Source organism: Anser cygnoides, chromosome 7 (genome assembly GCF_040182565.1).
Source record: "Anser cygnoides isolate HZ-2024a breed goose chromosome 7, Taihu_goose_T2T_genome, whole genome shotgun sequence".
NCBI classification, from domain to species: domain Eukaryota; kingdom Metazoa; phylum Chordata; class Aves; order Anseriformes; family Anatidae; genus Anser; species Anser cygnoides.
The window spans coordinates 790727-803745 of record NC_089879.1 but is presented as its reverse complement, the minus strand read 5'-3'; the positions used below and the strand labels follow the sequence as shown (position 1 = coordinate 803745).

General features: G+C 43.1%; 1 protein-coding gene across 31 annotated transcripts in view; it reads left to right on the top strand.

Moving 5' to 3' along the window:
• JAKMIP3 (Janus kinase and microtubule interacting protein 3) overlaps nucleotides 1-13019 on the top strand; it is a 72058-nt gene that overhangs the window by 43923 nt on the left and 15116 nt on the right. For 16 of the 31 annotated variants that reach the window (XM_067001033.1, XM_067001032.1, XM_067001030.1 and 13 more), the window contains 7 exons: nucleotides 4747-4962; nucleotides 6610-6729; nucleotides 7696-7842; nucleotides 8759-8890; nucleotides 9365-9400; nucleotides 10843-10902; nucleotides 11949-12077. In XM_067001033.1, the coding sequence (XP_066857134.1) occupies nucleotides 4747-4962; nucleotides 6610-6729; nucleotides 7696-7842; nucleotides 8759-8890; nucleotides 9365-9400; nucleotides 10843-10902; nucleotides 11949-12077 (840 nt within the window). The remainder of the gene's footprint in view (nucleotides 1-4746; nucleotides 4963-6609; nucleotides 6730-7695; nucleotides 7843-8758; nucleotides 8891-9364; nucleotides 9401-10842; nucleotides 10903-11948; nucleotides 12078-13019) is intronic. The other 15 variants (XM_067001037.1, XM_067001035.1, XM_067001049.1 and 12 more) reach the window with 4 other exon arrangements.

Sequence of the window (13019 nt, the reverse complement as noted above, 5' to 3'; positions counted from 1 at the left end):
TGGACCGCAGCTGCCGTGTGGCAGCACGGTGCTGGGGCAGTGCCGGGGGTGGTTGCAGGGGTAAAGGGTTCCTTAACAGGCAGACAAAGCAATGGGATAGCCACAGCTTTATTCTAAGGTCATCTAGTGATAACTCTTAAAACCCATGCAACCGGCAAGACTCAGGAAATTCAGAGCCTAGGAGCGTAGTTTCACCTTATGGCTAGCCATGCTACACACGAGGATGCCACAGCGCCCAGCCATGCTCCCCTCGCCCCAGCATCACGTCCACCCACCTCTCCTGAACCAGACTGTGCACACACACAGTGAGCCAGCTCAGTGGGCTGCCTTGGCAGAAAATGGATCACGAAAGTGAAAAAGAAGAGTTTTCCCATGGTCTGATAGCCTGGGCCAGCTCACCCTGTCGTATCACCTAGCTCTGGTAAGGAGCTTGGGAGGGAGTGGCAGGGTGTGGGACCACTGCTTCTGGTGGTGCTTTGCTCGTGTGTTGTGGCGTAGCTGCAGTGAGAAACTCTCCTCTTGCAATGCCTCTAGCAGCAACGTTAGCATGAAACGCTCTTGGCTTTCACCTCCTCCCTCAGCTACAAGATAGGTGCAGCGGCCTGGGTCCCTGCTCTGCTGACAATCGAACGGGCTGGGGCATTCCCTGCAGCCACAGCAGAGGTGGGAAAAGGGCACGTGGCTGTCAGGAGAATTTTACTTTTCTAAAAATATATTAAGTGCTTTTCAGAGTGCAGTTTATTACTGCAATATACATTGTAATGACACAAGATGTTATAATTGTAAGAGGGAGAGGTAGTAACACTTTCCCCTTTTTTTTATTTTTTTTTTGTCTGTGCTGAAGTAAGAAAAATTTTCCTTGGTTGCAAGGAATATGAAAGCTCATTGTGCTCCTGCACTGCGTGTGCTGTCATCCCACCATTGGCAATGACAGGACTCAATGCTGATTTGGAGCTGCAGCATTGTGTGGCAGCCTGACTCAGATGTGCAGGAATATTAACGGAGTTTCAGCACCTCAAGTTACATATGCTGACTAGTCAGCAGCACCAGTCTGCAGGTATGCTGCTGCTCTCTCCCAGTCTATTTGTAAAACACAAATCCTGGTAGTTTAGATAAACGTGCAGTATCAGAGCACCGCATTTGGCAGGCTGGCTGACTTCATATAGCTGGCTGTTGCTGATGAGTGACACGCATCGCGAGGGCAGAGAGGCAATTGCATTTATTTCTGTGGGAGTGCCAGGGAAAACGTTCAGGGAAATGCAGAGGGAGGGTGAAAACAGACACCCGTCCCTCAGTCCCTCATGGCCGGCCTCCCCGCGTGCCTTCTGCCAGCCCAGCCCGGCCGTGGGCACCCAGCTCCCTGCCCTGGGCCTTCAGGGAGGTGAGGACGGGCAGGTCCCGGCGTGTGCCAACCGCTGGCTCTGCACGGCGCCCGTGGGGAAACGTCTGCTGTGTAGCAGCTCCGGCTGGAAAGGGTTTTTCTCGTTTGCATTTAAAACCCCTCTCTACGAGTGACTGGCTTTTTTCCACCACGCGCCAGTAGCTTCAAAGGCAGATTCCTGCGGCGTGCGGCCACGCTCCCGGTGGCATCTGCGGGATTTGCAAAGGCCCAAGAACATCACAAGGAGAAATTTCCCAGCCAGGGAAACCTACACATGGATTTTACAATCGTCGTGGAAACAATACATTTTAAAAGAGCCATAAGGCTTAAGAACAGCAAAACGCGACGCTGTGCTGGGAATTGCGCTAGATAGCACAAGGAGGGAATAACAAATTTAAGTTTGCATGGGATTAGGTTTGCATAATTGATATCCGCTGTGCTCGCAGGCTGGATATTAATTAGCACTCCTGCATAAATATTCATTCCAAGTCAAGGCGGCCCGCTAAAACTGAAGTGGGAATATCCGTGGCACGCAGCAAGGCATCTTTCCAGGTGATTGGGTGCTGTGCTCACATGTGTGCGCTGCCACTGTCTGGTGAGTGCTCCTGCTGTCTGAGCCGCCAGACAAAAGGTGGGGAAGGAGGAGGCACGGCCGGGACCAACGCTGCTCCCGGGGCGCGATGAAGCGGGCGGGTGCAGCAGCCGGGGGGGGCACGCGCCGGGAGGCTGGCACCTCTCCCCGTGAGTTCGGTCCTCTCCTGTCTTAACGTTTTCTTAATGTTAGCAATGATGTGAAGAAATGTGCTAAGTAATATTTTCTGGTGAAATGCTTCTTTCAATTAGTATTATTTCTATAACGTTTCTATGATAGTATTTAATAGTGAGATGGCTAATTGTTATACGTATTTCATGAATATGAATTTAATCATACGAAGGGAATGTGAATACTGATGTTTCCTTAGTTGTTCACCAAGACTGTTTAGTTTATCTTTCCAGAAGATAAGCCACCAGTGGAATACCTTGTTACAAAATCTTTTGCATTTTCTGCACTTTCTTTGTTCTTCTTAATTTAAAGTGTTGCCTATGTTGTACCATGTCTTTGCTTTCATAAAAATAGGAGCTAACTAACCAGTATTCTTCCTATTAATAATAATAATCATCATCATAATTTGACAAAGTGTTACCTTTGTGTTTATAGATCCATTTAGATTTCTACTTGGTTATATATTTAGTAGAAGGACCACAGCAGATGTCTCTTTGTTTAATTCAAAGTTAGTAGACCATTGGCTTAATGGAAATTATTAAAAGCACCCTTAATAAAATGGCACCCAAAATTCTTTTGATTTGCTGCATTTTGTGAAGAGAATCTAAAATTTTCATAACTGTGAATTAAGATTCCATGTAGCGCTTATGTATTGTCCTACCCCGTCTTTTGGCAAAGCAAGCGTCAAGGAGCTGGCTTTTCACCTCGGACAAAGCAAGAGGGCACTCTCATTTGTACCTTGGTATTTCTCCAGCCCCCCCCCGAGCAGCTGGGGAAGGCAGGGCTGCCTGTGCGGCACGAAGCCTCGGGAAGCAGCGCAGCTCTCGCCTGAGACCTGAGCTGCAGGCGTGGCGTGCTCCCACCGTGCATGGCGGAGCGCAGGCAACCGGTGGCGGTGCACCGCCCGCGGCCCCTCCGGAGCCTGCACGGGGGTCCCACGCCACGCGACGGGGGGACGCTGCTCCCCAGCCTGGCGCGTCCTCCCCTGCCTCATTTGTCTCACAGCTGTGAGCAGGAACCTGCCCCGCCACCCGAAATCCACCTCACGGAGCAGTTCCCTGGTGCCATTGCTGGAAGAGCATGAGCAGACACCACTTGCTTTTTCCCTGGGCGGGCATTTTTGCAGTATTTAAGAAGAAGGTCCTCTGAGTGATCTTTTAATATGCTATGCCATTTTTTGCAGGTTTACAGACAAAGCTATCAAAAAGAGATGAATGTATCAAATGCAGTTCTCACAAGGCAAAATGTTCTTATTTTGAGCAGGCTACATTTTAAGAACTGTCCACTGAAATTTAATGGTAAAGTCTCAAAACCTGCCCAAAATCTAATGTGTATAATATGCATATATGGTGTCTGAAAAGCATCATTGAATGTCTTAGGAGATGTGTATGATCTCTTTCTCCCACAGAACCATTCTCTGTAAGCACATTTGGCAACCCAGCGGTGTGTCAGTGTAATTAATACTTTATATTCATGTATAATGTATAGGAATGCAATCCAGCTGGAACGAGCCTGAGACTATGTTGCAGTACTGTGCTTCATTGCAGACAAATATTTCAGGCTGTGCTCAATAATTTTTCTATATTAGACAGGGCATAGGCCACCCTTGTTTGAACTCTAAAAGACTTCAGGGTCTGATCCTGGTGCAAGCAAATAACGCGTGCAGTGCACCCACCCTGCAGTGCAAGGCCTCTCTGATGCAGGTAGCTCGCAGCACATGGATGGATTTGGCTCAGCTCTATAAAAGGGAAGGCTCCAACTGCCACATCAGCATTCAGAAAAAATCCAAACGCTCTGTCCCTCAGAAAGTATTCCTGGAGCATCTGCAAACTCAGTGTAGCTCCTCCAACAGCAGTGAGCACAGTTCTCTGAACTCAGCTACCACCATAGAGACAAACAGAACAGAAGAGACTTACAGCAGAGAACAGATAGCTGGACATTCGCCATTTAAGCATTTAATGATTTTGCATAATGCTTATTAGGCAAAAGCAAAACCTTTCACGGAAAGGAGACAATCAAGCAAATTACTCAGATGGGAGACTTTTGGAAAGAAAATCAAAAAAATTCACATCCTTTCTATATTTTAAGAATTAAAAAGATGTCCAGGTTTTAACCGCCTTTCTTTTAAAGTTACTTATTAAACCCAATTTTCAATCAAAATGCATCAAAATTGTTAAAATCTTTGACTAGGTTAATCCATATTGGGATATGAATTGTTTATTGTTTATTATTTTGCATTTTTTTGTTGTTCATTTGAGTTAAGAAAGAAAGAATTTTGAAATGGTACTGAGAATGTGGGTTATCTCCTAATCATTTTAATGAAGAACTGCTAAAAAGGGATGGTTTAATCTGATGGCCTTCAAAAGTGGTTGGACACATCTTGGTATGAATAATATTCCTGAGTTAGTGAAGCAATTCAATGTGTATGTTCACTTTCAAATATTCATTGCTGTTATCTTTTCAAGAGGATGTTTTGTTTTTTACATGTTGAGGGGTGTTGGCTCTGTGAAACTGTACTGTGGCTGTGTTTGGGGTCAGTAAGATGCTATGTTGTTGTCAAGATGCTGCACGTGTGTGTGATTGTGTTCTGTTCTCCTTATAGATGGAGGAGATTAAATTTAAAGACAGAGCAGTCTACGTGCTGGAAAGAGAGTTAGGGGTTCAAGCCGGGCATGCTCAGAGACTGCAGCTCCAAAAGGAGGCTTTAGATGAACAACTTTCCCAGATCAAAGAGTCTGATCGGCATCTGAGCAGCCCCAAGCGGGAACTTCCTTATGCAAGTGGTGCAGGAGACGCTTCAGATCATTCAGGAAGCCCCGTAAGCACTTTCACGTGGTTTCACCTAAACAAACGAACAAACAGAATGACAAAATGACACAAAAGGACAGAATCTTGATGAGTGCACCTTTGAGCAACAGCTTTCCCATAGTAATTCAGGGGAAATGGAGAGGCATTAATTTCTCGCTCTTGTTCATTAGCCAAATCTTTAAGATATAAAATTGAACCAAATTATGGGAGAGCTTTTGCTTTTTCGTTGTTTTGTTTTCTGGTTTCCTTTGTTTGTTTTTCTTACCAGGGTGAAAATTTTCTTTTCTTTCTACTCTTTCTTACTGTATCATACTTCTACCACCTGCCTTAGTTTGACACTTTGACACAATTTTTGCCAACAAATGATGCAAATGCTTTTCTAACCAAGTAATGTATGTGTGCTAGCTTTTGGAACTGCTATCGATGTATTTTGTAAGCAGATGTACAAGGCCAGTTTACAAAAGGAAACGGGTGAAGGTAACCAGTGCATGAACACTTAGGAAGTCCTGCTGTCCTCCTGGAACACCTCCGTTAACTCGTGTTTTCATGCTGCTACGTGCTCTCGCTTTCAGTGCGCCAGAAAGTAAATTAAATACCTGTTAACTTATTCTCTCCTGTTTCTTTTCTACAATGCAATATCCTAAACATTAAATTTTAGTTGCCCTTTCACAATAGCTTTTTTAATATTACAATGGCACCTTTTTGCTTCTGCCTTAATTTGCTAATATTAGAAAATTCAGTTAACTGACCTCATATGTCTAACGTATGCAGATTTTCTTCATTGCTGATTCTCATCAAGATTTCTTTTGCAACAGCCTTAATTTTCTCAGTAGAAGTGTAAATATTTATACATGAGCAAAGCAATCTATTTTATTCTTTATTCCAAGCCTCTCCTGCACCTGTTGAATGAGGAATCCTAGACCTCCCGAACCTGCCACCGGGACTATGGACACTAATTTGCTTGTTTTGATTTGTGCTCAACTTCTGCCAAACATCAGAATAAGTACTAAAGCAAAAAAATAAGTACTAGGAAAAAAAATAGTCTGTCACACTTGTAAATATATATAACTTCTCTCTGATTCTGAATGAGAACATGTCTGCCTATATTTCTATTCATTTATAATTTGCTTTAAGCATTTTCACTCAGATAAACTGCTACCCCATTTGCTTTACAAGTGACCCTTTAGAACCAAATAAGGGCCACAGCTTTATGGAAGAAGAGCTTATGCAATGGTATAATTGCATGGATTTTCCCCATTTGTACGTCAGTACTTTTAATATCATTTTCTTATAACAAAGTCCTCAGAGTGGGTGATATGTCTGAAACACTCAGTTCAACAGTGGCATACATTGGAAACATTGCCTTGATTTTTGATATTTTCTTTTATATTTCCAAGTTTAGCATTTGTGACTTTGTATTTACATATACATACTTCTGCATTTGCATACTTTGTTACATTTTCACTCTTAACTTTCCATTGGTCTCATCTTGCAGCTTTCAGTGATCAGTTCCACTAAGGCATAGGCACACTCTTCCATAAAATAGTTTTGAAATGTCTGGATTCAAAATTTAAAAAAAAAAAAGTTTGAGTTTTGAAACATGTTGATGTTCCATGTACACTTATGAACAGTTATTTGCAGTTGATCTTTGTTTTAGGAACAGCAGTTGGATGAAAAGGATGCCCGGCGTTTCCAACTTAAAATTGCCGAGCTGAGTGCAATCATCAGGAAGCTGGAGGATCGCAATGCACTGCTGTCGGAGGAAAGAAACGAGCTGGTGAGTCTCAGTGATGAATGCACTGCAGTTACTGCTTGTGAAGACATCGATATGGCAGGGTCTCACCAGTGCCAACATCAAGCTATTTTCACCTTTGCTATCCAGAAATTGTTGCAGGACATCTGCAGGACCCTGTGCATATGGGATGCAGGAAAATTCAACAATTTTGTGTTATCAGTTCACGGTATTTCCCTGAGCAGCCCAATCAGTCAAGCAGCATGAAGGACCTTATCAAACCTGTTCCTAGGTGAATGTTGGGTGTCCCACCTGCAAAAGATTGATGTGGCTGAAAAAGAGAAATTGGTGAATGGAGGAGGATGCCGCTGGTGAAACTTAGTGTAATTAGGCTATGCTTGACCCCTCACCTGACTGAAACACAAAGCTGTACCAGGAGTCAGGAAGAATGTTCTTTAAATGCTGGATGGCGTTTGTCCTGCTAAGCACAGCATGCCCTTTGTGGAACTGAGCCAGAAAGTAGCACATGGGAAAACCCCAGATCCACTTGACTTGAGGAGAGTGTTAGACTAGCAGGTCAGGGCTGTGATTCACACTGCTCTTAGTGTGAATATTAAACGAGAGAAATGCTGGGAATATACATGGGAATAACTAGCTCCTCCTTATGTTCGGTATTTGGTGGTACACCACATCACATTCATGTTTGCTTATAAAACAATGAATTTTGAAGATGACATTGGCAAGAATTATTATTATTATTATTTTAATAAATACATTCCCTACGTGGTATGTTTGTTCCACAGGTTGTATATCTGATGAGGAAGGAACAATCTGCTATACTACAGGACTATACCAAGAGTTTCCTGATCAATTCTGCTTTGTGTTAAGAGAAAGTACTGCTATTATGATAGCTAAAGCAAATGATTAATATATTTGATTTACAAAAAGAAAAAGAAAAAAAGGAAAAGAAAGAACAGCTCCTGAGGTGTTAATTCTCTCTTAATTTTTCAGTTAAAACGTCTCAGAGAAGCTGAAAGTCAGTATAAGCCCATCTTGGACAAAAATAAACGCCTTAGTAGGAAAAATGAAGAGTTGTCACATGCTTTGCGTCGAATGGAAAATAAATTAAAATTTGTAACACAAGAAAACATAGCAATGGTAAGTGACTGGGCTGTAACTGTAAGCTCACATAATATACAATATAATTTATAATCTAGGACTCACGGGGCTGATGAAGTCAGACATTACCACACACTTGAAAGTTTGACAGGAACCTTTTCTCCTTTCCGTTGTTTGCTATTATGTTCTGAGTGGTTTGTGGCTTGAACTTGTTTTATGACATTTATGTTTTATTTAACCCTAGAAACCAATAGTTCTGAAGAAAGGCATTTATGCAAGCTTTGCATGTTTTGATCAGATTGCTGCTCAATCACTGATTGCTAAATTATAACGTGAGCACAAACTACCTCACATCAACTTTGACTTTTGTACAGTAATCACCTCATAATCCTTAGGAAGTCTGCACCAGTGATTCTCTTCCCTCTTGGTTTTAAATTCAGTATTGTTAGTGGCCGGCAGCTGGTGCTAAGCAGTGCTGACACTGTGTGGATGCCAGCACTTGGTGAGGTGACCGCAGCCCCTCGTCGTCTCACGGGGTGCTGCAGTTCGGGGACTGCTGCAGATGAAAGCTGGTGAGCAACCCAGAAAGTAGTGATGCTGATCCCAGCTCTTTCAATTCCGTCTCCAGCAAGAGAAAGCCGTCAGGCTCTGGGCAGAACTGAGGGACAGGCGTAGCTGAGCCAGCCTTTGGCAGGCTGGCAGGCAGCGTGCGATGGCCCCGTGTGCCCGCCGTCCTTCCCGGCCACTGCCAGCTCCCCGCGGCAGAAGCTGAGGAGCCAGAACAAGCACACGTATGCGATCTGAGACTATCGCTCAGCAAAACAGGGAGCAGGACAGCCGCTAGAACACCCAGTAGATTAGGTGCACTTCTAGCTGTGAAAGGGATAGGTTGTGTACTGTTCTTTGGCAAAGCCTGCTGATCATTTCATTTTTTTGCCATATGGATTTCTTTCAGAGGCAAAGAGCTGGAACAATAAGGAGACCGAGCTCTTTAAATGACCTCGATCACAGCCAGGAAGAGAGAGAAGTTGATGTTCTGAGACTACAGGTTATTGAACAGCAAAATATCATTGATGAACTCTCCAAGGTACGGTATAACATTGCTGGACTTGCCTGAGGTTGACTAAGGTCATAGCGAAAGAAAAGGAAGCCTAACTGAGGGTGTACCTCGGGTATTGTAAACCAGCTGGCAGAGCTAACATCAGTGGCAGTATGGCAGACATTGCTATGATTAAAGTAATTGAGCTGAATCTGGGTTATCTGCGGTATTGTAGCTGGAAAAATCCTTTCAACCTACATTGCACTTGCATGACTGAGCCATTGCAGCACCTCCAGTAGATATGCTAGTGACCAGATCTTGCACCAGCAAAACAAGGTGTCGGAGCTCCTTTAGCCAGAGACAACACCAGGCCTAAAGGTAGTCACTACGTAAGAAGGGGATATTGTGCAGTGCTGTGTTTTGTTTTGTCTTTTTGCTTCTTTGCTAACATGCACTCAGTTCTCCTCAAGATTTTTTTTTTCACTTATTGACATCGTTTCTTTTTTTTTTTTTTTTAATCAGACCCTGGAGACAGCTGGCTATGTGAAGAGTGTCATGGTAGGTATGGAGCTAACTTCATCCTCATCTTTGTATACTTTAGCTGTTGCTTATTAAAAGCACACACCGTATAACATTTTTTATTGTCACTTTCTTCTCTATTTGGACAGCAAGGGAACTCAGTGTCTTTCTCAAAGTAGATGTTATAAAAGGCACTATCAGCAGAAGGTGTTCACCAGAGAAATAGTGACAGCAGAGGGCAAAGCTCTCTTGAGAGAGGAAGCTTCCTTCTGTCACTAGGATATCTGCAGGGGCAGGGGCAAAAGTCGGCATGGCCGGCATGTCCTGACAGTTGGCAGCAATTGTCCCTCCTCTCTGGGACAGCTCTGTCATGTTGGAGTCGCATTTTTTAGTCTGATTATCGCTAGCTTTGTCTTACCCATACTTGCATCTTCTCAGTCAGTGCTCTTGCTCATCTCATTCCTTTGCTATAGTTGGCAAAGATTTTGTGAAGTTTAGCAACTCTAAAATGTACTGAAAAACACGTACTGTTTTGTTCTTCATTGCCAAGCATGCAGCAAAGCTTATGCTGTCAAGTAAAGCAAAGAAGTGTTTGATTATCTCCCGTCTAGTTATCTACCTGATGATTACACTAGTATTTGCCATTGGGCTGGTGGGAGGGGCACATTATCAATGCCCCATAGTACCATCATGAATGGTACCAAAAAATGGTTGAGATGGGAGATTAAGGGAGTTTTCCTTTTAGGAGTTTACTGGTTTTTCATTCTGCAGCTTGCCTATATTTGCAATCCAGAATAAAGAATTATTTTTGTTACTGTTAAAACTAATATCACTCTATGAAGAGAGTCATAACTTTCACCAAATAGAAAAAATGTCAGGCAGCAATAAATGCTCAAACCCTTTTTCCAAGTCACTGAGAACCTGCAGATCCTTAAAGAATTCAGCCGAGGTTGGTTTATTTTTATTTTTGTTGGTTTCTGAAAGTGTTTATTTCTAGCAGTCTCAGACTTTTGTGTAGTTTGGGCCAATTGCATGTATGCTTGCCCCAGGTGGCAGTACAGCTGGAGTACAGCCAAAGCCAGGTGTTGGTCTTAGCTTCTTGCCCCTGGGCAAAAAGCCCATCCACCAGAGAGGAGCTGTAGCATGGACCCGAATGCACATATTTGTTCATGGAGCAGCTCTGAAATGAGACCTAAGCTGTCAGTGTGCTGTGCTGAGTATAATAAGGGTTTTTTTTTGCTATTTTGATTTTTATGAATATGAAAAGCAATTGCTGCTTCTATACTGCGAACTGGGAAGATGTTGGAGTAAAATTAACTCCTGACTGCTGAAAATGTTATTTTATTTAGAGGCAGTGGCCAGCACTGACATTACTGTTCTTTGATTGCCTACTAATTCTGATATGATTAATATAAATGATATCTCTCTGAAAACAGCTCGGCTCTCTGCAAACAGCTAATGTGTGTATCTGATTCTTTCAGGAACGTGATAAGCTGTTAAGGTATAGGAAGCAAAGAAAAAAAATGACAAGAATTCCTAAGGTAAAAAAATTTTAAAAAGCTTGTTTTGTGACATGCTGATGGACAGATATGCTATTTTCTGAGAGCAAGATGAAACGTGCTCCTCTCTGGCCTTTGGGGTGTAGAAACAGGATCTGTGGCATGGGGCAATGACCCCCACTGTACACTACACAAAGTTAGATACAACTTCAGAAACTTTGAGGTGCTGAGCTTAAATTTGGATCAAGTGGTTTAAGGACACTCGTAGACAGAGTACTGTGATAACTCAGAAAAAATCTGGTAGGGGTATTTCACCCGGATGTGGTGCCTTGCGCCCGCATTGCCCATCGGTGCTGGTTGCTGCCCTCCCAGGGCACTGTGTGACGAGACAGATATTATGAATTAACGCATCTGAAAGTGACCTCTCAATGGCATTGTCTGAAAATACTTGTAGGTTGTAAATAATTCGTTATGGAGTTTAGTACTGTGCAAGAACTGCTGGTTACAGGAAGCAGCTACTGAACTGTTAGAGCACAGAGAAAATGTTAGATAGTGAATGCTTGGCGGAATGCTAATGTAAATATCAGCATTGTAGGGTATAATGCCAGGGGCCTGAGGGCACATTGTACTCTGCCTCTGAAGAATTAAGTCTGTGGTGGAGCTACTGAACCTACAGCTAATGAGTTGGGATTGATGCGAGATCAACTCCTTCGCTCTATTGTGGAGCAAACAAGCGCCAGGCAATGCCGAGGGGCTGGGCACATGCTGATGCCTGCAGACAGGAACCGGGCTTTTGAAGGAGAGCTAGGTTTTGTCTCCTGAAAATATTATCCAGTGCAAATTAACACAAAAAGCCAAAATCTAGAAATGGTGGTGCAAGTCATTAACTAAAAAATCTCTTCAAAAAGCTGTTTGTAATGTCATCTTTGCCTTTCAAATGCTTAAAAACGTTGAAACGTTTGGCACAGAGTTTAGAGATGTTTTCAAGCTCACAGCCGTCTCCGCCGGAGTTGTGGGATGGTTTCAGCTGACTGTGCTGCAGGATGTACAGCACGGGAGGGCTGCACTTACACCTTGTCTCTGGCCAGAAGCCGGTTGTGGAGACGTTTTTTGGCTATGATGAAGAAGCTTCCTTGGAGTCTGATGGTTCCTCCATCTCATATCAAACTGACCGAACAGATCAGACGCCGTGCACTCCTGAAGATGACTTGGAAGAGGTATTCATCAAAACTAAGCGGTGATGTTTAACTACTTACGTGTGGTTTTAAACCCTGCTATTGCTTTGGAATGAAACTCCTGGGCTGTTCCATTTGGTCAACTCTGACTGGAAAATTACAATTTGGTGCTAAATTTAATGCTGTGCATGATGGTTGATATTTCTCTGCCTCGAGTCTTTGGTAACTTCACAACTTTTAGCCAAGCTGGAAATATTATATCCTAATAGTGTTGGATTTAGAATGGGTGTATGGGTTAGAGGTCCAACAAGACTGAGAAGCTGGGTGACCCTGGGAACCCTCTATCCACACTGAGATTTGCTGCAGGGCTGTGCATGTGTACTCTGGGTTCAGGTTCTTCTGTTTGTTGTTGTGACCTTGGCACAGAGCACAGCCATAAGTGATAGTGCTTGTATTCCTTGAGTGAGAAGCAGTCAAATAAAACAGCAATGTCTAGAGGAAAAGCTGTCTCCTTGCAAGTATATTGAGGTCGTGACTTTTCTGGAGGCTCTGAATGCAGACTGTGCAGAGGCAATACAAATAAAAGGGATTATTTCCATTTTTTTCCAGGGTTTCCCTACAAATGCACTGCTGAGCGTATGTCAGATCACTGCCCTCTTACATATTCCTAGGTTTAACAAGAGTCTTGTAATAAACAAAAACTTGTTAATAATGACATGCAGCCATTTTGTGCTATGATGGCTGCAATTTTTGATCTGCCATTTTGTCTATTTCATGGGTTGTAATTAGATCTGTTATAAAAGGGAACCTAAAGAATTTATATCTCTATCATAAAAAATACATGACTGGTTACCAGGTATGTGCTGCACTGCATGCACTGCAGGAATTCTGAATATACTTTCCTATGTATGAGTCTATTTATTTTTCATTTCTCTGTTGACATTTTTTCCCCAGTTCAGATGGTAAGAAGTTTATGCATGCAGC